Below are 27,927 nucleotides of genomic sequence, written 5' to 3'. Positions count from 1 at the left end.
GAAAAAATGAGTATTGCTAAGTGCTAAATTTTGGGTTTTTTTCTAGGTTTTTTTTTCATGGTTTGGGCTACTTAGGTCCAGCAGAGATAAATACTTTAGTGTACAATGACATTCTAAGATAGTATGCTTTCAACAAAGTGCCAAAATGCTCTGGAGTGGCAGTCCCCCCAGGAAACTTAAAACAAGGTCCAGAAACACTTGGTTTTCTTAAATGTGATATGGAACAACTTGACAGATCTTGCACTGCATTGAACCACATAATGCACCGTTTGAGTGAATTGAAAATCTTACCAGCCTGACTTTCTTATTCTGCACTCCTGTCTGACCTCACTATCTCTCTTGTGACTGAACGGATCTAAAACCACACAGTCAGGTTGCAAGATGCAATGATAAACTGGAAAGTTGTCATCACACCAGAAAGTTGGGACTGAGACATTCAAAAGGCTGTAACTCAAAGTCAAGCGGTGCTTGCTTGCGAATGCACAATTAAAATGGTACTGTGTTATGGCCAAATTTCATTAAAGTTGGCTTCCTTGGTGCATTTGTGTTAATAAAGACAATTTTTTTCATTATTATTATTTGTAAAGGTAAAATAAGTGTGAGGGTAGAGAAAGATTTACACTGAGAATCTTGACTATAGAGGCGTTTCTCCGGTAGGACTTATTGTTATATTCTTTATTTTCTAGGGGTGAGGAGCTTCCCTGATATTCCCGTTTCTGCCGCATTCCGTCTTAGTCTTTGTTCATCATGTCTTCGCTCTTGGATATGTCCGAGTTTGGGGAGGCCGCAGACTATTTGCGGAAAAGTGATGACGAACTGATGAAGCTACATACTATCCCATTTGATGGTAAATGCACATGATAGTTGTATGCCTTCTTAATAAATGTCTTTGGCATTGTCATATTGTGTGCCTATGCCCAATCTAGTAATTTATAGAATTAAAAGCGTTATCTAGGTTTTGAATGCTTATGATAGGTAAGGGTCCAATACTAGGCATGCCGAGCTTTCAGCTAAAGGAGTTTTTCAATATTATGCACAACACCATACTTTTATAGGGTCTGGACTGGGTATTCCAGCCATGTTTCATTCAAGACAATTATTATAAATCGATAATTACATATCAATTTACTGGACAGCGCTGTTTCCTGTTACAGATAAATGTATTTGCATTGATGTGCATACACATGAAAAGGCAAAAGCATTGTATACCTACAGTTTCTAGTTTATGACAAGTGTCAAATGGGTCTTACATATAACCATTTGTATTTTTGTCATTTCTAAATGATATCACTGTATATATTTCTTTTGTATGATGTACCGTAGGTAAGAAGAAGGCATTCATTCCAGATGAAAAGGAAGCCTACATTGAAGTTGAAATCAAGGAATCCACAGGTGGCAAAGTCACAGTGGAAACAAAAGACAAACGGGTGAGTTTACCTAACAGGTTATATTTTTTCCATCTCTGCTTTGTTCCATCTTATTTGAGCCATCAGAGATATACTTCTGGAGCCTGTCCTGACATGTTCTCCCAGCAGAAGGCTTTCACGTATCCTATTGTTGCCATGTGCTGGGTACTTGGGGGCACATAGGCACACCAGAGGTATATCTCCAGCATATGTCATCAACTCATATAACACATTTTCTTTTTTTATTTGACTGCAAAGTGTTTAATTTAAGATTTGTGGGAGTTTAACTGCCAATCAGCTGACTGAAGGGGCCACAGCACTACATCGGGTGCTTCATTATTTACCGGATAGGACAATTTGTTAATAGTAGTGACTAGTATTGAAGTTTAGTTCCATTCTCTTAAACTGAGCAGTTCCTAATTGTAATACTGGATACATCCATTGCTAAAAGTGCAGAGTTTTGCCTGGTAAACAATCTAGGAGTTGCCAGTCAGCTGACTGGTGGAGGTGATGACAATTGAAACCCCACAAATCTTAATCTAAAGATAGTCAATTTTCTAGTTCTGGAAAAAAAAACTAAAGTGCATTAAAGTGCCATCAACAGAGCGCTAGTCGCATCTTGGCAAGGCTGGAAACCATAGCCATTTTAGAGATTCATCTACTTTCAGTACAATGGTAACTTTTATATTATTCAAATTCACCTTGCTTCTATTTGAAAAGTTTTGTTAATCCATTAGATTATGTTTGATAACGGTGCTCACGCGTGAGGAATAGGAGGAGAAGAACACAAGTATTACATTGAGAATGTAAGAGTATCGAGAAGTCCCATTGCATTTCCTATTGAACACTGACTTGGTTGTAAATCTCTTGTACACTTGTCTCTTTTCAGACTCTGGTTGTGAAGGAAGATGACATCCAGCAGATGAACCCTCCAAAATTTGACATGATTGAAGACATGGCTATGCTAACTCACCTCAATGAGGCTTCAGTCCTTTCCAATTTGAGACGTCGCTATGCCAACTGGATGATCTATGTAAGAGGGCCTTAACATTTTCATCCATGAAGCGTCTTACAGATGTATTCAGTGCAGTGAATGAGCCAAAGTTGGTCATCTACTACTAGAGATTTAACTTGCCTGAATGGTCAAATTTAGTCATTGTTTTACAACAAGCAGCACCTTTTTGTGATGTTGTGCCAAACAACGGCAGATACTTGTCAAAAAGTTGATCTGCCATATTGGATTTTCCGTAATTGTCATATGATATACTTAAAGAAGCACTCCTCCCATCAAAGTTTTTATCCTCTTAATATATTTAAATCACCATAGTATATAGCACTGTGTACTTACAATTGCTCATTTTGTTCTTCTACCTAGTTAATTATTCTCTTTTCCATTAGGTCTATGATTAAAAACAGACTAGCTGAATGTAAGCTCTATGTAGAGATAAGCAGTCTCTTTTTCCTGCATCAGTCAACACTGCAAAAGTCCCTGGCAGAAGGGAACAGCTGGGTCAGGAGTTGAAGAGGGGGATATTTCATGCAGGTAAAAGAGACTTCTTGTTTCTACATAGAGCAGAGAAAAGAGAAGAATTAATTGTGTAGAAAGGCAAAATGAGCAATTGTAAGTACACAGTGCTATATAATATGATGCTTGCATTATTTTTAAAGGATAAAACTTTGATGGGAGGAGAAGTGCTTCTATAAAAAGTCTCATGTGAATGAAAGATCTGCATCCCATGAACATAAATCCAGACTAAGCTGCAGATCATGGATGTGATTAATCTATTATTTCTTGTTTTAATGTACAGCATTGTCATTGTCAACAATAACCTTGACAGACTGATCTTGAATGACGAGTCATCAGAAAAAAAAAGCCATCTGACATCCCTAATATCTGGGTGCAAACTATTAATAAGTTCCTATAGTTGCCCTCAGTTGTAGATTTACTATAAGGTTAATTTACCTACATTTTACATGTTATAAAATTAATTATAATTTAAACTCTCTGGGAGACATAGCAAAAGGGAATGGTAGTATAAAAAAACCCGACAGTATATTACAACATTATAATAACATTAGCATAACTAAAAATATCAATTCCAGGTAACAAGGATAAGTCATTTAATTTACTGTAATGGTATTCCAGAATCTTTATTTGGCAATGTGTAAAAAAGTCATCAGTCAGGGAATGCTGAAGCCTCTCAAGCAAAAATTGTTCGCAGCTAAATTAATTGAGCTTGCACCTCATGTACATCACTATTAAAATGAGCTATACCAATGAGAAAAAGGAGAAATTAAGAGGTACAAAGTAATGGACAGAGGATGTTCAAGTTTAAAACATATGGTTTATTTTTAAATATTAAATTTGCCACATGAAGAATTTGCTAAAAAAAAGAAGAAACAAAACTACATTAAATGAATATTCCGAGTTCCGACAAACAGAGTGTAAAAAAAAATGTTTGCTTCAACCTGTTTTCTGACAGATGATATCCTAACATGGTAGATATTTCATTTAATTAACCATGGAAAGAACTATTGAGGTTCTTGGAAGTGATCTATGGCCACTTTGTAGTTTATGAGCACAGCTGTTGCACAGTTCAAGTTTTTTTTTCTTCTTTCTCTTTTCAGACCTACTCCGGGCTCTTCTGTGTAACTGTGAATCCATACAAATGGCTTCCTGTCTACACATCTCCGGTTGTGGCCGCTTACAGAGGCAAGCGACGAACAGAAGCTCCACCACATATTTACTCCATTGCTGATAATGCGTACAACGACATGGTGCGAAGTGAGTATGCAGTAAATCATTTTTACCCTATGGATATCTATAGGAAATATTTACAAATCAACCATGAAAAAGGAATGGCAGAGGGGCAACATTATTACTTTTGATCTCCTTTCCTTATCTTCAGGACACATGACCTTGATTACGTTTAGTGGGGGCAGCCATTTTTAGAATCAAGGATATTAATTTCTCGAAACAAGCTTTACCCTCAAGCTGTTTCAACTTTTATATTAAGAAATTATGTAATCTGCATTAGTTGGACATATTTCTATTACCCAAATCACTTTCCTTTCCAACTGGAGCAAGTGGAGTAATAATACCGAGTAGTAATGGTGAACTGCATCACCAGAAAATCATAAAAATATATTATACATAGCAAGGATATTACAATAGAATTTCTGTAAAAAGGTCATGTAAAGGATCATAGTAATATTCCACATCACATCATGATGCACCAAAATAGTAGTAAAGAATGCTCTACTGCAAAAATGTAAGAAGTCACATATTACAGAAGCTGAACTTTATCTCCTGTTATTTACTTATACTTTTAGATCGTGAGAACCAATCTATGCTAATCACGTAAGTACCTTACATGAAATATTATACATGTGCATTTCATGAATATCAGGCACTAAGCATTTTGTATTCTTTGCATATTCATGAAAAGTTTTCAATGAGATCCATATAATATCACACACAGCAAATGTGCACTTGGGATTCACTCGAGATTAGCTTGAACAAAATTAAATTTTAAATGATAAAATCCCTCATAGATATAACTTATGCTGATTTCAGCCAGTCAATGCATCATTAACGAGCACCGATAAACTATATGACAAGTTTTTCATTGACTGTCAATTTACACAGGTTGACTAACAATGACGGGGACAGAACGATCACTATTATGATCACTCTGTCTTTATATAGCGTCATGTGATCTGCGGCGCACCTCCTGTGTAAACACGGAGTGATGTGCTTCCGATAACGATTTTATGCTGGCATAAACCAGCCGTCCACCCACAGAATGAACATTTTGCTCTTTGCTCGGGTAATTGCACAAGATGCCAAAAGTGTCTAAAAGAGAAAATAAATCTGTTGCAGCTATGTGAGGCAGATTGGGTAAGCCAGGATTTTTGTGTCCCAATGTGGTTTTATGACATGAGGCATCACAAGCCTTTATTTTCCTGGTTTAGGAATTTCTTACTTTGTGTCTCAAACATCCAGATATTTAGTAGTTTTTATTTATCGGAGTAGATTGCAGGAATCTACAAAATAGTCGCTTCACAAAACTGTGGTACCAATCACATAACTTGTAAAAACCAAGTTTACTGTAACATTCAGACAATAGACGGCCATCTGAATAGACTTGCACATATATTACAGGCATAGGAAAGCTAAATTAAGAATCGTATGAGACACATCACATCTCTGTACTACGCCATTGCCTAATTAGGTAAACCAGAGATCTGGCATTAAAATGCCTGGCTGTCCTCCTTCTGCGGCAATCCTGCTATCATTGTCCATAGCCTTTGTTATCTGGGACTATAATGCCAGTAGGTCTATTCATAGCCATGAATCACTCCAGAACAATTGGTTACTGCAGATATAGAGCATTAGTTTATCGGCAGCTCCAGTAACATTATACAGACCGGGCTGTCACTATGTCACACGTCCTTCTCTCTTTAGATAAAAGTAACATTACTTTTATTTTTACATATACCTGTGAAAAGACAATGTGATATACCTAAGATTAGCAGGTTATTCTGCAGTCATGGACCTTAAATAGCTGAGAACCAAACAACGCAATATAGAAGTCTGACTTGTGTGATTATTTTGGGTTATCCTCCTCATAGTTCTCTATCCTCACAAGAAGATTTTATATACTCTTTTATGACAGTCTAGTTATACAAAATATTCTGCACTTATTAGGTTCTTTTAATATCAGAATAAGGTAATTACACTATATGTAAAGAATGGTCAACCCAGTCTATAGTGATATTGTACAAACTGGCTTATTGTCTGTATGACTGTCCTATAGGGAGTCCTACAACAGCCTATAAACAAATATAAAGTCATTAGGCCTCATTCAGAAGTTCAGTTTTCTCGTATATTTTTCATGGATAGCACTTGTCAATAGGCCCATAGACTATTACAGGTACATGTCCAAATTTTTTCTCGGACTGAGTTGCCCTTGGAAAATATCAGAGACATGTTCGATTTTGATCTGAGGATCAGATCAAAATCAGCAATGCGTGATCAGGTCCATGAAAAAATCAGGCTACACTTGGATGACATCTGAGTGCAGGCTGATTTTCACGGATTGTCAGAATGGAGAAGGTGGAAAACGTTTATTCCTCCACATACGAGAAAATTGGATGACACTCAGTTCACACTCTGATCAAATTTTGAGAAACTCGGATCAGAGTCTGATCAGAATAATTGGTTCTATTTTCTCGTACACAAAAAAAAATCAGGCATCTGAATGAGGCCTTAGTGAGATTGTAGTTTGTCAAATAATAGAATTTCAATACCAATATCTATGTCATATTGATGTACTGTTAATTTGTCTATATTTTTTTATTATAGAATTATTTTTATGTTCCATTGGTTTATGTTGTTTTTAATGTTTTGCAATTATCACATTTTGTCATGATTTTACACACTTTTGCATGCATCATTGATTATAATTTTTCCTTGGTAAGGTCAGAGAATTTATGAACATAGAGCTCCTATTACTGGTCACAACAATATAGTGTCCACTAATATTTTGTGGATTGACCCAATTGTACTGTTATATCATTTTACCTTAAATCATTCTGCCTTCACTCAACATTTCACATCTTTCTGTTACCCTAAGCGGAGAATCCGGTGCAGGCAAAACTGTTAACACGAAACGTGTAATTCAGTACTTTGCTATTGTGGCAGCCCTTGGGGATACAATCGGGAAAAAAGGCGTAAGATTGAGCTTTTTGGCAGTGCTTCCCTTGCCATTTTCCTTCCTTTTTTTCTTGCTTTTGCATTTTCTTTTTCCATCTTGCTATCCATGTACCTTTTTCTTGTGGAAATAATCTATTTTGACACGAGAGTCAATCTTTTCATGAAATATATTTAGCTAGAGTGGTTAGTAGGCCTGGATTAGGACAAGTTTAGGTAATGCAGAAGGTCCTATGATCATCCACTAATTTATACAGCTCAGAGGTACAGGAGTTGTTCGGCCTTAGGCAACTTTCACAGGTTCAGTATGTGGTCAGTATTTTACCTCAGTATGTGTAAGCCAAAACTAGGAGTGGAACATTCAGAGGTGTGCACATGGCCTTAGGCTACAGGTCTGCAGTCACTCTGTGTGACTGTAGATTTGTGAAACCCCACAGTTCACACTCTGTGTGCTGTAAGGATTCTCCAGTGCCAGCACCGGATCCAGGCGGTTATGTGACCGCAAGTATGCGATTTTCGAACTTCTGGCCACATTTCAACTAGATGTGTACGGTCTTGCTCAATGCCCTTCCTTTGAGCAAGGCTGCGCATGTCTAGTCGGCACTTGACCACATGTCAAATCGCATACTTGCGGTCACGCGCCCACCACTCCCAGTATTGGAGAATGCTCACAGCACGCAGAGCGTGCACTGTGATGATTCACAATTTGGCAGTCTCATAGAGTGACTGCAGACTTGTACTCTAAGACCGGGGTCACACTTGCGAGAAACTCGCACAAGTCTCGCTTCTCAATACCAGGCACTGCCGCTGGCAGTTCGGACCGGAGCGCTCAGCTGCATAGAAATACATGCAGCTGCACACTCCAGTCCCGAGTGCCGGGTATTAGACGCGAGACTTGTGCGAGTTTCTTGCAAATGTGACCCCGGCCTAAGGCTGGCCAACTCACTTATTTCAAGTACCAAGTAGTCCTGAAGGATCATTTAATAGCTAATATTTTATATCTCTTCCTGTGTTGCTTTAGTGAAAATATAGAATGAATTTGCATTGCATGTATGTTGTAAAATTAGCTGTCAGGGCATCATAATTTTTGTAGTTTCCAAACAGTGGGAAATCCACAGGTTGCACACAACCCATGGAAGTTATCTAAATAAAACTTTTATGCCCCGATTCATTACTTGTGTTTTTTAATACTTGAAACATAGCTATTATAAATTAGGCAGAATAAGTATTTTTTCTATTTTTCATCTAGTATCTGCTTGGACACAGTCTACTTGTTTGCATTTTTGTTTTTTAGGTGACTTTTCACTTATTTTGTCTGGTTACTCGTTGCTGTTTTTTGAGTCAACTTTTTTCAGAATGGCACATGTGGGTTGATGAATTTGCTTAACATCAAAAATATTCTTTGTTTTCGTCTTTTACCTTTTTTTGTGCCTTTTTAGATAAAAAAAGTGGCCCAGAGCTTCACTTGCGCAAATATAAATTTGATAAGATTTCGCGTAGCACAGTGCTGGAGTGCAATTTCAGAAACATTTTGCAAAGTTGCAAATGATGCTTTTTTCACACGTGGATTCAGTCAGTGAAAAAAATTACTGATCTACACAGCCACATTGGTCCGAGTGATGTCGATTTTTACTAAAAATACGAGCCATTAGAAACATTTATACTCCAGAAAAAAGGCACAAAGACAATGAATTGGGGCATTCGAGTTTACTACTAGAGACTACCCTTAGTCAAAGAGGTGACGATTCCTTGTTTGTGACTACTAGTTACATGCCTCATTTTAGGTCTGGCAGTGCTGGTATCTATATTTAGATAGTATTTTACGGAGAATTATGGTACCTAGTTCTAGAATTGATATCCAGGACAATAAGATTGCTTTCACATATTGCAGTCACATTGCAGATTTTGCTGAAGTCGCAACAAAAGCTCGTCGATTTTGTCACAATATTTGCAATTGCAGTAAAACATCCTTTTTGCTGGAATATGATCGAAATCTCAGTAAAATTGCTAGAGAAACACAGCAGTATTACTTTGATTCTAGAATACTGTGCCCCCTGAAAATATGTATTTTTGGAAAGCGGTAGCAAAAAAAATCTGCACTGTGGTCACACTGTGTGAATGCAAACTAATGCAGGGGCAGGTTTTGTAATCATAAGTGGTCTTTATAAGATGCAGGTTGAGAAGGAAAATGTACGTAACTCACGGACGTCTGAATGAGCCTAAGGGTTCGCTCACACAGCCAGTGATCCACTCATGTCAGAAAATCAGACTTGTGTGGGTGCATGCAATCCGATTCTCAGATGTAGGCCAGGGGTCACACTTGCGAGTGCAATGCGAGAAACTCGCGTGTATGTCTCACATCAATACTCAGCACTGCCGCACTCGGGACCGGAGTATGCGGTTGCATGCATTTCTATGCAGCTGAACGCTTCGGTCCCGAGTGCCGACGGCAGTGCCGGGTATTGAGGCGAGAGACTCGCTCAAGTTTCTCGCATTGCACTCGCAAGTGTGACCCCTGGCCATACTAGCAGCATGCTGCGTTTGTTTTCTCATGCTAAATCGGCATAAGAAAATAATTGCTGATCTCCTCTGCCCTATACTATAACATTGGGCGGGTGCTATCCAATAAAACATCAGATAGCACTCGATGCTATACGGCAGTGTAAACGAGCTCTTACCGACATGTCAGCAGTTCAGAGACTACCAAAAACTGAATTAAAAAAAAAACAACATATAAGTCTAAGGCCATTCATCTCTTTCTTTGTTTCCCTTCAACCCTTGATATTTTTAATTTTCAAAGCCACTAAAATGATTGTTTCAACATACTATCTGTAACTGCATTTCTGTTTTTTTTCCTTCTTTGCTACTTTTTGCAAGTCCCATTTTGTTTTGTTTTTTTTTCTTGGTGTTCACCCGCTTTTTTCCCTCTCAGTCTTTTTGGATTAACTGTTTTTAATCATATTTTGTCTAATCTTAATTCAAACATTGAACTTTACTCTTCACATTTTTGGGGCAGAGTGAACTTTTTAGCTTTATCTTATACTTTTTTTTGGCTTATTCTTTAATCCCTCAAGTTTCTTTTTTGCTTTTTAGAAATGATTCTGGTTTTTTTTATATAGCAATGTGTCAATTATTGATTTAATTACTTCCTATTTGTGGCCGCTTTATGAATTGCCTTACTATAACGTTGTGGCTACTTATTACTTGATTAAATTACAGCTTTATTGCAGTTTGGTGTTACTTTTAATAATTAACCATTGCTATTATGTTTCTTTTATATTCATTATATTTGATCTTTCTTTTCAGCTAGCTCTTGCCACCAAAACCGGGGTAAGTGTATAAATGCATTGCAAGTAGAGACTACACCCAAGGCCGGAGTCACATTAACGTTTCACATCCGATGCGAGAGAATCAGATGCGATATGCTAATAACCCTCGGCTCCTGCTCTGCTGCGGGCGTGAGTCGAGTGTCAGTGCTCTGTGCTCCCATCCTCTCGCATGTGAGAATCCGAGCACAGCTGCAGAGGAGACGGAGAAATTAATTTCTCCATCTCCTCCTTTGCCGCCGCCTGTGGGAATCGCACTGCACTTTGGTGATAGCCGAGTATAGTGCGATGTTTCACATACACTCATAGACTTATATGGGCGAGTGCAATCCGATTCTCGGATGCAATCTCAGTAAGCTGCCATTGTTTTCTCATGCCGAATCGACATGAGAAAATAATCGCAGATGTGAGCTGCTCCATAGTTTAACAGTGGGCTGAGAGCAATACGATTTGTTAGCGGATTGCACTCGTCCGATTACATCATAAGTGTGAACAAGCCCTAACACCATTTCTAGAGGGTTTTGCAGACAAAGCAAAATGTTTATGGGAGAAAGCAGCCACCTGTTTCCATTCTCATATAGCCCCATTGACAAAAAAACACTGATCACTGTAGGTCTTGGAAGCAAGATTAAAGAGGTTATCTAGAATTAGAAACAAAGGATGTTTTCTTCAAGAAACTAGTTTGATCCATTAGATACATGGAAAAATGGACTTACTCATAGATAGATATGTAACTTTTTATCAGCATTCTGTTCTTCTTTAGGGCACTCTTGAAGACCAAATTATAGAAGCTAACCCAGCAATGGAGTCATTTGGCAACGCCAAGACACTAAGAAATGACAATTCCTCCCGCTTTGTAAGTTCTTGATACTTCAGACATATTTTAAACATAATTTGTTGAGCAAGTGAGCAAGATTAAGAAAAAAATATATTATATATATATATATATATATATATATATATATATATATATATATATATATACACACACACCAGCTGAAGAGCCTGGCGCTGCCCGGGCATAGTAACTAACTGTGGTTAGTTATAACAAATTATAATTATCCTGCATCCCATAGTCCCGTGCCCATATACCCATAATACATATCATCCATCCCATAGTCCCGTGCCCATATACCCATCATACATATCCACCATCCCATAGGCCCGTGCCCATATACCCATCATCCATATCCTCCATTCCATAGTCCCATGCCCATATACCCATCATACATATTCGCCATCCCATAGTCGAGTGCCCATATACTCATCACACATCCTTCATCTCATAGTCCCATGCCTTTATACCCATCATACATATCCTCCATCCCATAGTCCCGTGCCCATATACCCATCATACATATCCTCCATCCCATAGTCCAGTGCCCATATACATATCCGCCATCCCATAGTCCCGTGCCCATATACCCATCACACATCCTCCATCCCATAGTCCCGCACCCATATACCCATCATACATATCCACCATCCCATAGGCCCGTGCCCATATACCCATCATACATATCCACCATCCCATAGGCCCGTGCTCATATACCCGTCATACATATCCTCCATCCCATAGTCAACCATTATGACATCATGAGTGGTGGGGCTTGATGACATAATGGTCGCCATGGCAACCATTGTGACATCATAATGAGGGGCGGGGCTTGACGCGCACACACTTTTTCCCCATTATGTATACAGGGGCAAAATAGTTTGGTGAATTGGAACGCGCGGGGTTAAAATTTTGCCTCACAACATAGCTTAGGACACACTCTGGGTCCAGACGTGTGACTGTGCCAAATTTTGTGGCTGTAGCTGCGACGGTGCGGATGCCTATCCCGGACATATACACACACACATACATACATACATACATACACACTTTGAGCTTTATATATTAGATATATTCATTAATTTTCTATTGGCTGTATGTACGACTGTGCAAAGAGTAACAGTAATTTCTTTTTTTTTCATAAATCGATAGTGATATTGGAAAATAAGAAACTTTGTAGTACATCTTATCAGAGAAATCTGCTTCTTTCTGCTCCTGGATTTATCTATCACTATATAAACTCTGTATTCAGTGGTAAAATCTGTATTCAGTGAAGGCAGATTTCCCATTGCTGAAATAGGAGATTGCAATTTCTCAGAAAGGCCTATGGATAGGGTACGGAGAGTTAGAAACGGACACACACATTCTGCTGCTAATTCACCTGAAACAACAGTTACAGTTTAAGTGTATGATGGAATTAGGAACGATGCATGCTGACTATTGCAAGTTTTCCCATCTTTGAATAGTTTGGACAGCACATACTGAAATATTTTATACTGTACACAATCTAGGCATTGTAATCAGAATGCCTTCATTAGAGGTATGATTGAAATAGGAGTTCATAATGGTATAGGAATACAGTATAAGAGTACAATTAGAACACTTAAAGGGACTGTCCAGCACTTTTATATTGATGGCCTATCATTGGGATAGGTATCAATATCAGATTGGTGGGGGCAGACCTGCCACCAGGAATTTCAGGGCCCTATACTGGCAAAATTTTTGGGCCCACTTGAGACTTCGCCCAGGCTCCACCCCGGCTCCACTTCCACCCCACAAACTATCCACAGTCCCACAGCCTACACTTGGAAAAACTCCACTTCTCGGCACGGTTGTGCCTAAAACCCGCTGTTCTGCAATCCTCATCACTGTCTCCCAGAGTGATAAATGGGAGGCACAAAGGAAACTGCAGTCATGGATATTCAGCAGAATATCAGCGTGGCTTCCCGCTCCAGACTTCTGCTTGAAGATCCGCCATGTGAACTTCCCCTAATAATTATCCCATATATTGTATTGTATAGGGGATAAGTATTAGGTTGGATAGGGGAATGGGAGGGCAGATGGGCAGGCCCGCACACCTCATCACTTTTGAGCCCTAAACTCCTGCATATAATGTGCTGCAAGGGCCTGGGGAACGCCAGCAGCTTAAGAATAGAAGGCGGGCCGGCAGTGTCTGACGTCACTCATGTCAGACGCGGCCAGCCCCCTGTGCTGCAGCCATACAATGTAAGTAGCTGTGGCTGTGAGTGACTGGGGCCCCAAGGCTTAGTAAAGCAAAGTAAAGAAATTAGCCCCCTCTTTGTTTTTGCTCACTGGGACCCATACACCAGTAATGGCAGTAATGCCCTGATGGCAGCCCTGGGTGGGGGATTAACACACGGCACATGCGCCTAACTGCTTTTCCCGTGTTGACCAGATGTGATCAGTTGTGGAGCAGAAAACCACAACTCCATTAACTGTATAGTAGATGTAGCGGAGTACTGCAGAGTCACCTCTCTTCATTTACATAGGGGCAGATGTGCACTCTAGCTGATGGCTGTGCTTTCAGATTATATAACTCAGCTATCTTTGTTTCCGTAGGGGAAGTTTATTAGAATCCATTTTGGACCTACAGGAAAGCTAGCTTCCGCTGACATTGATATTTGTAAGTACGACTGTAGGAATCCATTGGGTATTCATACACACGTGTGTTATATAGATTTAGACAGCCAAACTGAATTAACTTAATTTCCATCATTGTGATAGTAGATTTTTTAGATAAAATAGATAGTGATTGGTATTTGCTGGCAATGTCCCTCTAGTTATCCATGTTAGTAACAGCATTTTTATGTGGCATATTCTGCAACTAATATAGATAGGATACAATACAATAGAATGGAACAGAATAGAATAGAGAACACATACGGTATTTCTCAGTGGGTTTTTGAGAATCTCAATATTCTGTCTTATTTATTCTATTTTCATTTAATTTTTTCATAAGACCTTTTGGAGAAATCTAGAGTGATTTTCCAGCAGCCTGGGGAAAGAAGTTACCATGTTTACTATCAGATTCTGTCTGGGAAGAAGCCAGAGCTTCAAGGTAGAAGATCTATTTATAAAATGTCTGAAATTCTCCATATTGACGAATATAAGTATTAATCCTCTGTATATGTTCTGATCTTAATGTTTATCTTTCTTAATAGACATGCTACTGCTTTCCACCAACCCCTACGATTACCATTTTTGCTCACAAGGTGTAACAACTGTGGACAACTTGGATGATGGAGAAGAGCTTATGGCCACTGATGTATGTAAAATGAATGATTTCTGTGTACAGACTGAGAATATGACAGCAGATTGAAATATAAATGTATTCTTGTATTAACTTGAAGAAATGTAAGTGACTGCATTCACAAAATAAAGTCCATATTGTGATTTATTGGTTCAGTAAAATGGTCTACAGGTACATCCCACAAAATTAGAATATCATCAAAAAGTTAATTTATTTCAGTTCTTCAATACAAAAAGTGAAACTCATATATTATATAGAGTCATTACAAACAGAGTGATGCATTTCAAGTGTTTATTTATGTTAATGTTGATGATAATGACTTACAGCCAGGGCCGGACTGCCCATCTGGCAATTCTCGCAAATGCCAGAAGGGCCTGTCTGGTGGTGGGCCACTTTGTCTGCTATGTTGTTAACAGAATCGGTGTTCTCAGGGTACCCATACTGTTAAGAGTCGTAACAGAGGTATCATTAGAAATATTGGTCTTATAGTAAATCTTGCTTTCCTCCAGATCCAGGGTAATATATCCCATCTGGTGCTTGAGGATGGGGACAGCATGGGCCTGTGTGATTTCAAATGCCAGGGCTGAATTTTAGCCCCAGTACGTACCTGCTTACAGCCAATGAAAACACAAAAGTCATTATCTCAGTAAATTAGAATACTTTATAACACCAGCTTGAAAAAAATTATTTAAAAATCCAAAATGTTAGCCTACTGAAATGTATGTTCAGAAAACGCACTCAATACTTGGTCGGGACTCCTTTGGCATCAATTACTGCATCAATGCGGCGTGGCATGGAGGCGATCAGCCTGTGACACTGCTGAGATATTATGGAAGCCCAGGTTGCTTTCATAGCAGTTTTCAGCTCGTCTACATTGTTAGGTCTGGTGTCTCTCATCTTCTTCTTGACAATACCGCATAGATTCTCTATGGAGTTTGCTCGCCAATCAAGCACAGTGATACTGGTGTTTTTAAACCAGGAGTTGGTACTTTTGGCACTTTGGACAGGTACCAATTCCTGCTCTAGAATGAAAATTCCATCTCCAATAAGGTTGTCGGCAGAGGGAAGCATGAAGTGCTCTAAAATTCCCTGGTAGATGGCTGCGCTGACTTTGGTCTTGATAAAACACAGTGATCCTACACCAGCAGATGACATGGCTCCCCAAACCATCACTGATTATGGAGACTTCACACTAGACCTCAAGCAGCTTGGATTGTGTGCCTCTCTGCTCTTCCTCCAGACTCTGGGATCTTGATTTCAAAGGTCTAGTGTGAAGTATCCACAATCAATGATGTTTGGGGAGCCATGTCATCTGCTGGTGCAGGTCCACTGTGTTTTATCAAGACCAAAGTCAATGCAGCCGTCTACCAGGAAATTTTAGAGCACTTCATGCTTCCCTCTGCCCACAAGCTTTTTGGAGATGGAAATTTCATTCTCCAGCAGGACTTGGCACCTGTCCACACTGCCAAATGTATCAATACCTGGTTTAAAAACAACAGTATCACTGTGCTTGATTGGCCAGCAAATTCGTCTGACCTTAACCCCATAGAGAATCTATGGGGTATTGTCAAGAGGAAGATGAAAGACACCAGACCCAGCAATGCAGATGAGCTGAAAGCTGCTATCAAAGCAACCTGGGCTTCCATAACACCTCAGCAGTGCCACAGGCTGATAGCCTCCATGCCACGCCGCATTGATGCAGTAATTGATGCAAAAGGAGCCCAGACCAAGTACTGAGTGCATTTGCTGAACATACATTTCAGTAGGAGAACATTTCAGATTTTAAAATAATTTTTTCAAGCTGGTGTTATAAAGTATTCTAATTTAATGAGATAATGACTTTTGGGTTTTCATTGGCTGTAAGCCATAATCATCAACATTAACAGAAATAAACACTTGAAATAGATCACACTGTTTGTATTGACTCTATGTAATACATGACTTTCATTTTTTGTATTGAAGAACTGAAATAAATTAACTTTTTGATGATATTCTAATTTTGTGAGATGCACCTGTACATGTCACACCAATTGTGATTGCGCAAACCCCCCCCCCACATTTTGGACCTTATTTAATGGGAACTAACGCAAATGGGTAACATTACTGATACATTATCGCATCTAGAAGTGTGTGTTATAGTGTCGTGATTTTCATTTGTATAGGAATGTAAAGCGATTAAGGATATTTGACTGAATGAACATGTAACGTGAAGAGGTTGTCCAGTGATAGTAACATATTCCCCAGGGGACAGGATACATAACGAATAATAAACTCAGTTGTAGTCATCTACTAGCACTCACCTGGATCCAGCACAGGTCGCTCAGTTGTCTGCATAGAGACAGGGAGCAGTGATGTCACCGTTCCACCAGCCGCTGGACTGATGTGATCTGTGATTGGCTGCAGTGGTCAGATAACTTTTAGGAGAACATCATCATAAAACATCTGGTGACATGCTACTCAATTTATCAGACCAATGCAGCCAGTCGAAGGCTGCTGGTAGAATGATGGCACCAACACCTCCTTTTTCTAGGCTGACCACAGTGGGTGCCAGTAGGCGAGTATGGCCGAATATGATATTTTTTTGGGAAATTTTTATTTTGTCCGGACAATTCATTTGAAGAAGCATTTAGAGACTATACATTGAGTTGATTGTATTTGTATTTATTTTGCTACAGAAGGTCTAAGGCTGTGTGCACACGCTGCGGATTGTGGTGCGGATTCATCAGCGCGGATTTTGTCAAATCCGCAGGTCAAAAGACCTGCGGTTTTACCTGCAGATTGCTCTGCGGTTTTGCCCTGCGGTTTTTCATCTCCTCAATGGAGGAGATGGCAAACCGCAGCAGAATCCGCAGAAAGAATTGACATGTCAATTCTTTCTGCGGATTGAAAACCGCAGATAATCCGCGTGGAAAATTCCGCACCGTCTGCACTGCGGTTTTTGATTCCCATAGAGAATCATGGTACTGTACACCGCAGCAAAAACTACTGCGGGTCCGCAGCGGCCAAATCCACTGCGGAACCGCAGTAAAATCCGCAGCGTGTGCACACAGCCTAAGAGGTTGTGACAGGGAAGGATAATAGACATTAATATGACAGGTGTTTTTTTTTTATATACACACAGTATTTGATGTGCTTCTCTTGTGCTTCCTCTTACAGCACGCCATGGATATTTTAGGCTTCAGTCAGGAGGAGAAGACAGGCAGCTATAAAATAGTCGGGGCTGTCATGCATTTTGGGAACATGAAGTTCAAGCAGAAGCAGCGGGAGGAGCAAGCCGAGGCCGATGGCACTGAAAGTGGGTGCATTGTCTGGTTGTATCAGTAAAGCCTCAGTGCAGCTGAATAATGAGCAATCTAGCACTATATTTTGGAGATATGCACCCCTAGATGTAAAGCTGAAATGTGTTTTTATGTTATATATGTAGTTTAAAATAAGTGTGAGCCCACAAAAGAGGTTTTTCTGAAATAAAATCATGCAGCCATCGGTCACCCCAGATGGGTGGAGTGGTCTTATCCTAAAGCAGCTGCACTGTAATAACAGTCTTATCCTAAAGCAGCTGTACTGTAATAACTGAGTAAGAAAATCGTTTTCTTCTTAAAGGAATTATTTGTGACTTTTTATTTTTTATTTTTGTACATGTGGCTAAGAACTTACAGGCAGGTAGTTCCTAACTGTTCTTCCCAGAGCCAGTCTCTGCCGGACCACTCCTGTTGACAGTTCTACAGCTTCTGATGATGTCCCAATATAATCTCTACCGGGGGATGATTTAAGCCGAAAATTCCACTGTTTCACTTCACCTCTCAACAAAGCAGCTTCTTTTTTACGTCAGCTCAAGCTGTAGAAGAACAGACAAGTAGTTAGAAACTACCTTCTTATTAGTTCTTAGCCCCATACACAAAAATAATAAAAGTCCTGGATAATTCCTTTAATTACTTGGCTTAAATTATCATCAACTGTTTATTCCCGAAGTCATTGGATTGCTTATGGTATAATTGTCTGGCTAAACCTGGATATGTGGCCCTCCTTTGATTTATACAGGTGCTGACAAGGCTGCCTACCTTATGGGGATCAGTTCAGCTGATCTTATTAAAGGTTTGCTCCATCCCAGAGTGAAAGTTGGCAATGAATATGTGACCAAAGGTCAGAATGTGGAACAAGTAAGTGTTAATAAATAGTTAGTTACATTTAAGGCTATGGGTTCTTTTTTTTGTAACAATTTTGATAAAGTCACATTGGTTTTTTTTGGCAATTGCAGGAAAAACAAAGCAATGTGTTAAAGCATCCTAAACGTGCAAAGGCAATTTATTTGGGGACTTAGGTCATCTTCATATTCATTTTATCACATGGGGGACTCCCATTAAGAATATGAATAGATATAATCCAATGTCCTTCTAACATCCGAGTGCAGTCCTGTTTTTTTACAGACCCATAGACTTGCATTGCCAATTTTGATCCAACCCTTGGGACAAAATCGGACAAGTCTCCATATGTTTAAGGTAAAAGTGCGATCTGTGAAAAATATGGCTAGCACTCGTACGTGAAAACTGATGTCTGAATGAGCCCTTTCTTGTCGAGTAAGAAGTGAAACCATAAATATTACACCTTGCTTAAATGTCATGTGTTCATATATCCCTTACTATGCTTAGATCCGAAATTTGGTATCATTAGAGTATGACTGTCTCTGATATGTTCCCTATTATTTACTATACTATTTTAAAGTGTATTAATATTAGTTTTTACATTTATTTTCAGGTTATATTTGCAGTTGGTGCTTTGGCAAAAGCTACCTATGATCGCATGTTCAAGTGGCTTGTTAGTCGAATTAACAGGACACTGGACACCAAGCTAGCCAGACAGTTCTTCATAGGAGTGCTGGATATTGCTGGCTTTGAAATATTTGAGGTAATGTGTTATAGAGAAATCTAAACTGTCCAACTAGTATTAAAAGAAGTCAAGTCTCTGGGATGTATTGCAAAATGTTAAGTGGGGAAAGATGGCATGGAGAATGAATGTAGTAGTAGACATGGAGAGACACTGGTCTGCTTAGGGATGTAGACACAACATTTTACGCAGTCTACTACGTCTGAGTGTCCCCCCCAGTAGGCGTATACGCCCGGAAATGATGCATGTCATAGCACACGTTTGCCCTGCCAGCACCATTATAGTTTATGGCCCTGTCGACACATAAGCCCAAATACCGTGTTGCTGGGGAAGGTGGGATGGGGAATTTGAACAGGCGACCGAGCATACACTAAAAGCAATGTGAAAGCACCCTAATTCGGTTTGCAGAGTTGCTTCATTTTGTAATTTAGACGTACTGGAAGAATAAAATGGTTGCAATGGTGGATTACCCTTTTAAGTAAGTTTAACTAAAATTGGAATATTTGTAATGTAATACCATAAAAAATAAAATAAAAAGTTTTGCCTCTTTTAGAAGAAAAAGCTATTCTTCTGCTAGGTGAAAAAAAAATCGCATTGTTACTAACAGGATTCTGTATTTTTCCCGTCCAGTATAACAGCTTTGAACAGCTCTGCATCAACTTTACCAATGAGAAACTGCAACAGTTTTTCAACCATCACATGTTTGTCCTGGAGCAAGAAGAGTACAAGAAAGAAGGAATCGAATGGGTCTTCATTGATTTTGGACTTGACTTACAGGCTTGCATTGACCTTATAGAGAAGGTATAACATTTATGTGATGTACTGTTAGCCTTGACATATTGTAGATTTAAAACCCCTATACACTTTAAGGGGTATGGTTCTCGGAATGCAAATGACTGATGCTTTTATTCTTCAGGCAGCAGCTTACTCTGCTTTCCCCATAGAGGACACATGGACATTCAGCCTAGTTGAGTGTTCACATGTATGAGGTGTAAGGAAGGGCTAGCTGTCAGTATAAACACCTTGTGGTAAACTGGGGGAGAGCTTTATACGTATGTTCAGATGTTATCAATCCTTGGCAAATTCACATGTACATATTGAGATTTTGCAGTGGTGTAAATCATCCGGAATCACCCGGTACTACAGCATGCTCATCTGCAAACAGTGGAGTATCCGTGACCCACTGAATCACATCATTCTACATCAGAAGGCCCTTCTGCTGCTTATAGGGCAGCATATTAATCAGCATTGACCAGCATTTAATATTATACATATTAAACTGGTCAATGAGCTACGACCAAACGTTTTGCCAAACAATCTGAGCCATAAAGAACACAAAGAGCAATATATCAAAATGTTTAGAACACAGCAACAATTGTCAAACATTTTATATATACAAGCATAGCTGGCATATTAATGTGTGACTTTTCATTTTAGCCTCTAGGCATCCTTTCCATCCTTGAAGAAGAATGCATGTTCCCTAAAGCATCAGACATGTCCTTTAAAGCCAAACTTTACGACAACCATTTGGGAAAATCTCCCAACTTCCAGAGGCCAAAAGTAGATAAGAAGCGCAGATATGAGCCTCATTTCGAGCTGGTTCATTATGCCGGAGTGGTGAGTGCCTAACTTTTATATTAAGTGTATTCCAACAAAACTTTTTTTGATGAGTCGTATTGTTTCAGTGTAGATTGCTGAGATATTCCTGGTCCTTTTCAATACTATGTGCTTTCAAATTACTTAGGAATACTCATTATACAGTAATATTTGCGAACTGACGATAAGTTGTTGCTTGGACAGGTACCATACAACATTATGGGATGGTTGGACAAAAATAAGGACCCTCTGAACGAAACTGTAGTAGGGGTATTTCAGAAATCCTCCAACAAACTGCTGGCCAGTCTGTACGAAAAATATGTCAGCTCCTATGCAGGTAAAAGTCCAATACATAAGGGGGAGACTGGATGGATGAATGGATGGATACATGGATAGAATTATTAACATCTTGTGCTGACTAAAATGAAGCTCCCTGGTTCAAGTGCAGAGTAATTGAATTGGTATATGTTCATACTGTAGTGGGTTATTGGTGATATTTCATATATTTGAATAGGATTGTTTCTGCAGCATTTCCATGACTTTATACAAACCTCATTCCGATTTATAAAACAGTCGCAGTAATATGTACAAGTCTTCCATGTGTGAATATAACCATTGGGTTTAACAAAATAGTCTTTTTATTATTATGTGAATTTAAGTTAACTATGTTAAGAGATCTTTCTCCAATGCTCCATAAGCAGGTCTTATTTACATTTGGAATGAGGCTTGCCAATTATTGTCGCTATACATACCGTATATAGAGATCACAGACATATATTGATTTCACAGATGAACCTCAAAAGGCAGGCGTAAAAGAAAAACGCAAGAAAGCCGCTTCATTCCAGACAGTATCCCAACTTCACAAGGTAATTTCTGCTGTATAATGGTCATCTGTCGCAATGTTCACTAACATTGTATACTATAAAAATGAAATATAATGTATTGTCCTTTTTACTTTAATGGACCCATTTACCAGATATTGATACACATAGTAGCCTAAAACAACCAACTTTGTCATATTCAATCTACAGTGATATGTGTCTATTGAGAGATTTAACATGGCACACATGCATATTTCTATGCAGAAAAATATTACAATTTGAGAGTCCTCATTGGTTGATACCTAACTGAAAAGATGGCAACAAATTGGAATCTTTTGAGAATACTCAGGTCTCTTCATCAGGCATAGAACATTCTATGCCTGATGAAGAGGCCTACGATAACTAGTCTAGAAAGATTGTGATTTGTTACCATCTTTTCAGTTAGGTATCAACCAATGAGGACTCTCAAATTGTAATATTTTTCTGTCTACTGGCTTAACATGGTACAAAGATTTATATCTTTCCTCTACTTCTATGTAAAAATTAAAACTACATTTAGATTTGTGATGATCACATTAGGAAAATGGTCATTATGAGAGTGAGGAAGTTAAGACTTGCAGTGATGTTTAGTTAAATCCATATCTTGAACATCACTTTAAGTCTGTGCTGCCTCCCACTCCAGAGCACACAGAATCAAACGGGAAAATAAGGTAAGATATGTAAAATCTGGAATGAATGCACTATGGGAAGCCTTGAAGTGTTAGTCCCAGTATGGAAAAAAAAAGGTTAAAACTGCAAAGTGCTTGTGCAAACAAGCAACTTTGCAATATAATTGCCAATTCTTGCTGGTGAAGCTCAGCTATTATAGAACCAAAGAAAAAAAGAGGATTTTCCAGCACTTCCATCCATAAAATTAATCTTTTTATTGGAAATTAATTTAAAAACAGGAAGGTCCATCATGAGGCTAAAACCTTATGTGCTTCTGGCGTACACTACGTTATTAGTCATTTTCAATAAAAAGATTAATTTTATGGGTGGAAGTTCCAGAAAAATCCTTTTTTTGTTCTTTGCGATTCAACTTTCCAATACACTTGTTAATAAAAATCCTCTTCATTCTCAACAATGGAGGGATTTGTAATTTTATTGTTACAAACTTTCAAAAAAGCTTGTAAATGCTGCTCTGAAGCTAGCTAGATCTGGTTGCAGCATCGGAAAGGACACAGTTCAGGCCAGTGGTTCAACACTGATTGGCAGTGTGGACCAGAGGCAATCAGGAGCACTCCACCTCCTGGTAAGCAGGAAGCCTCGAGGCAGGAGAGTGGTGTGTCCCTTAAGTCCTGTTTAAAACACCTTTAAAATTAATGACATTTCTTTTTTAAAAGTTCAAAAGTTGTATACAGTATATATATATATATTTTTATTTTAATTACATCTTTAAGGTTGGAAGTGAATTGTTCCTTTATTATCACTCTTGTGTGAGTGTGCATATGGAAATGGTAAAATAGAAAATGAAAAAAATAAATGTAATTAAATAGCTCTACTTCTCATTGAGCTTTGTAACTTTTCAATTAGGAAAATCTGAATAAATTGATGACTAATCTCCGATCAACACAGCCTCACTTTGTTAGATGTATTATCCCTAATGAGACTAAAACCCCAGGTAAGAAAACTGCGAAACTTACACAGATTGGTTAGTGAATTACTAGAAGTTAAAAGTGACATTCGGTTCGTATGCTAATTTCTGCTAATTTTTCTAAACAAGTTATATCAAAGTTTTCTTGCCTGCCCCATTCTTATATATGGGCTGTACCTGTTTTCATGTTAGTGTGGATGATTTGGAATGTGGAAAAACCCCGACCCTTTTATATAATTCTGGTGAATTCTATAAACACCAGCATGTCATAGGGATTGCACCTAGTTATTACAAAAACTACTAAAAATCTGAGCTGCAGAAAAAAAATACTGTTTTCTATTATCTGTCAAAAGATATGAAAATCAGGCAACTTAGGACTAGAGTTGAGCCAATTTTTCAAAATTCTGTTCCAATTACGATCAGCGCCGAACATTGTTTTTACCATATTCGCTGAACACAGCCGAATGTCATTGGAGTCAATGGGAATAGATATTACCGAATATGTTCGGAACCGATCGTCAAGCATAAATTTGGCACGAATATCTCTAATTCAGATTCGGTGGCCAATTCCGAACATATTCGATCAACCCTACACAACCCTACACAGAAGGTGACCATACTTATGAAAGGCTGTTGAACAAAAGGCTATAAGTTACATAAAAAAAACAAATGTTTAAAAGAAGATGTGTAAGCCTATGTACATTCAGAGTCTGATTAAGTATAGCATTAGCTATGCCAGTCTTGAATAAAGGCTCACTGGTGTAAGATGCACCAAACTTGTTAGGAGTCATCTTTGCACAGCTGTTTATTGCATCAAAATTTGCAATTTTTATGTGCAAGTATTCTGGCATAAAAGCCTTGAAATGAAAAACCTTTATCCTGTTCAAGATCTATTCTTGGTGTTGATATAAAAATGCTCAAAAATCACACGATCAAGGCTTTATCTTGATAATACAAATAGATCAATTAAAATTAATCTTATATATAGAGGGACATAGGTATACGCATGCGTCTGTAATGTGCCTTAGAAATTTGAATTATCCTATAGGTGCAATGGATCCATTTATGGTCCTTCATCAACTTCGGTGCAATGGCGTCTTGGAAGGTATTAGAATTTGCCGAAAAGGCTACCCAAACAGACTTCTATATGCTGAATTTAAGCAGAGGTGAGTAAGTCATTTAATCTTAGTGTCAGCAGCAAATAGGATGAACATGGTGCTGAGACAAAACACTGAAACCGTATTTGGGTGGAGGGAGGACCAGCCTCATATTAGGGCATACAAAAATACTCTCAGATAGAGCTTCCAATAATATTAGTATTAATCAATTGAACGAGGAGTGAACATATCGGAAAAACTTGCAGCTAATGTGGTGGAAGAAATAACCTACACACTACTTAGCTGTCAGACAAACGATTGTTCGACCAAGAGATATCTCTTCTGACTACCACATACACAGGAACACTCTGCTGAGCTTCCCGAGTTCTCTATGAGAGAGTAGTTGCCAGACTACTATGCTAACGGCTTATGTCCAGACAGAACTTAAGGTTCAGCTGCTGAAATTCAGCAGGGTGAATTCTCCTCTCATCATGTCAGGATGCCCCTATACACATTAAACTGTCACCCGATACAGCTGATGTCAGCGGGTTCGGATGACTTTATTCTAATTTTGTTTGCAAATGCGACCAAATTTTATGGTCCAGGTTACAGTCACAATGTCTGGCCCAAACACTGACTGGAACCAATATGTCTATGAAGTTGAGGTCAGGAGACCTGTGGTTGGGCCAAACACTGCGACTAACCCGGACTGTAAATACAGCATCATGAATATAACAGTGAATTTATACTTTGTACAGATAGACACATCCACCCTGAGATGTGGCGTTATAGCTCTAGTAACTTAATATAAAAAATGATGGTTATCAAGAAATAATTAAATTAGTTTTTAAAATACATTTGTCATTGCAAATCCACAGGTATCGGATCCTCAATCCTAATGCTATCCCGGATGACAAATTTGTTGACAGCAGAAAAGCCACAGAAAAACTTTTGGGTTCACTGGACATTGATCACACACAGTACAAGTTCGGGCACACTAAGGTACCAGGCAACCCAACGTAACACTCGCGATATATATACATCTCTGATTAATGACTAAACTCTTCATACAAACATATTTGATGATCTAGTAATAGATTAGACTGGTAATAGTAAAGTAAATTACATAAGAATGTCTGAATTTTTTGTAATATTTCAATGTATGGCTCAGGAATATAACCTCGAAGCTTCATATTATAGCCCTCATTGTTGTCATACTTCAGCTTTTGGTCGATTTAATAATTGTATAAATCATTAGCTATGTAAGGCCGGTTTCACATTCGCGCTTTTGAGCGCAGCGACGGCCTGCGCACGGCCGCAGCTAAGCCCCACCCCCTGCCCCGCCTCCACCAGTATCTCCGCCTCCGGGCGCATGACGTTGCATGCGTCACGCGTCCCCTATCTTCATCACAAAGGGCGCAGGCCGTGCGCAGTCTGCGCACAGTCTGCGTTTGGCGGCGCATGCGTCCTTTTGACGGTGCGCCGAGCAGCGTCAAATGCAACCGGTTGCATTTTGGTTGTCCTCGGCACACCGTCAAAAGGACGCATGCGCCGCCAAACGCAGACTTGCGCAGACTGCGCACGGCCTGCGCCCTCTGTGATGAAGATAGGGGACGCATGATGCATGCAACGTCATGCGCCCGGAGGCGGAGATACTGGTGGAGGCGGGGCAGGGGGCGGGGCTTAGCGGCGGCCGTGCGCAGGCCGTCGCTGCGCTCAAAAGCGCGAATGTAAAACCGGCCTTAGCTGCCTTTCCAGTAAGTATATTTAATATAAGGTAATATTGAAAATCTATAAAACAACTGATATTTTACTTAATTATTAACCAGTTTTTCTTGCTCAGGATATAAGAATACAAACATTTTCTTACAAAGTATATGAGCTTGGAGCTAAACCAGATCTCTCTATTGTAGTTTGTGATGATATTGCACATTTTTAATTATATTAAGTGCTATAATAATTTCATTTTTTTATATCCTGTGCATTCACCAAGAAATTGGGCACCATTGCTATCCTTAACAAATAAGTAACTTACAGAGAGACACATTTTTTTCTTTAGGTTTTCTTTAAGGCAGGTTTGCTTGGTCAACTAGAAGAGATGCGAGATGAACGTTTGGCCAAGATTATCACCATGTTGCAGGCTAGAAGCCGGGGTAGACTCATGAGGATTGAGTACCAGAAAATCATTGCAAGAAGGTACACGTCAAGTCTTGATCTGAAAGTTGTTTTGTAACCAAGCTGTTAAAATGATTTATACTCTAGTTCCATTGATGGTAGCTTAAAGTCGTGAAAATATTTGTTTCTAATTGTTTTAAATAATGTTACTGCAGGGATGCATTGCTAGTAATCCAATGGAACATAAGAGCCTTCAATGCCGTTAAGCACTGGTCATGGATGAAGTTATTCTTTAAGATTAAGCCTCTACTGAAATCAGCTCAAACTGAAAAAGAGATGGCCAACATGAAGGAAGAATTCCTGAAGTTGAAGGAAGCTTTGGAGAAATCTGAAGCCAAGAGGAAAGAGTTGGAAGAGAGACAGGTTACTCTGATCCAAGAGAAGAATGACCTGGGTCTTCAGCTCCAAGCAGTAAGTTTTCCGGGATAAACCTACATTTTTGCTGTACCTCTATCACACTATAGATTACCAGATTCTGACAGTGTGCAATATACCCACTGTCAGGATTCCCCTTTGTTCTCATCTGCGTTTCTCAATTGAACATTGAGAGAAGCAAAAAAACTGTGCTAGTGGGCACATGACTGTCCATATGCAAATGGCATAGTTGCGGTCATGTGACGACCATTCGAGTAGGCAAACGAGGGAAATCATTACGGTGTGCATAGTACATACTGTCATGATTAGGCAATCTGCAGTGCGATACAAGCAGTGTAGAGTTTTTTGTTTAGCCCAGAGAACCCTTTAATCATCCTAACTTTGGTCCACTCATTTTCTTTTTCATATTTGTGGTCCATGTCAGTATGATGCAATGATTTGCATATTTCGACAAATAACTATATGTGATTTTAATGTTAGGAATATATTTATGGGTTAAATTGTCTCTGTTTTATTACAGGAGCAAGACAATCTAGCAGATGCAGAAGAGCGTTGTGACCTCCTCATCAAAACCAAGATTCAGTTAGAGGCAAAAGTGAAAGAGTTAAATGAGAGACTGGAGGATGAGGAGGAAATGAATTCAGATATGACTTCCAAAAAGAGGAAGCTTGAGGATGAGTGTGCCGAGCTCAAAAAGGACATTGATGACCTAGAAATTACACTGGCCAAAGTAGAGAAGGAAAAACATGCAACAGAAAACAAGGCAAGATTGTGATGAACTTCTTAAGACATACA

At 39.0% G+C, this 27,927-nt stretch overlaps 1 protein-coding gene across 1 annotated transcript in view; it reads left to right on the top strand.

Moving 5' to 3' along the window:
• The first annotated feature begins 690 nt into the window (after positions 1–690).
• Positions 691–27,927, top strand: part of MYH7B (myosin heavy chain 7B) — a 48,486-nt gene continuing 21,249 nt past the window's right edge. Inside the window, exons 1-24 of the mRNA XM_073559420.1 lie at positions 691–847; positions 1,324–1,427; positions 2,296–2,439; positions 4,035–4,191; positions 4,740–4,767; positions 7,046–7,142; positions 10,429–10,452; positions 11,212–11,304; positions 13,864–13,927; positions 14,264–14,362; positions 14,466–14,569; positions 17,711–17,849; positions 18,593–18,711; positions 19,307–19,456; positions 20,066–20,236; positions 20,873–21,052; positions 21,236–21,368; positions 21,821–21,897; positions 23,425–23,512; positions 24,534–24,651; positions 25,461–25,584; positions 26,642–26,778; positions 26,913–27,168; positions 27,653–27,895. Coding sequence (XP_073415521.1) covers positions 748–847; positions 1,324–1,427; positions 2,296–2,439; positions 4,035–4,191; positions 4,740–4,767; positions 7,046–7,142; positions 10,429–10,452; positions 11,212–11,304; positions 13,864–13,927; positions 14,264–14,362; positions 14,466–14,569; positions 17,711–17,849; positions 18,593–18,711; positions 19,307–19,456; positions 20,066–20,236; positions 20,873–21,052; positions 21,236–21,368; positions 21,821–21,897; positions 23,425–23,512; positions 24,534–24,651; positions 25,461–25,584; positions 26,642–26,778; positions 26,913–27,168; positions 27,653–27,895 — 2,949 coding nt within the window. The 5' untranslated portion in view covers positions 691–747. The remainder of the gene's footprint in view (positions 848–1,323; positions 1,428–2,295; positions 2,440–4,034; positions 4,192–4,739; positions 4,768–7,045; positions 7,143–10,428; positions 10,453–11,211; positions 11,305–13,863; positions 13,928–14,263; positions 14,363–14,465; positions 14,570–17,710; positions 17,850–18,592; positions 18,712–19,306; positions 19,457–20,065; positions 20,237–20,872; positions 21,053–21,235; positions 21,369–21,820; positions 21,898–23,424; positions 23,513–24,533; positions 24,652–25,460; positions 25,585–26,641; positions 26,779–26,912; positions 27,169–27,652; positions 27,896–27,927) is intronic.

The sequence above is a fragment of the Dendrobates tinctorius genome, unplaced genomic scaffold (genome assembly GCF_039654945.1).
Source record: "Dendrobates tinctorius isolate UK_male_01 unplaced genomic scaffold, ASM3965494v1 ptg000270l, whole genome shotgun sequence".
NCBI classification, from domain to species: domain Eukaryota; kingdom Metazoa; phylum Chordata; class Amphibia; order Anura; family Dendrobatidae; genus Dendrobates; species Dendrobates tinctorius.
This window is presented reverse-complemented; position numbering and strand designations above follow the sequence as displayed.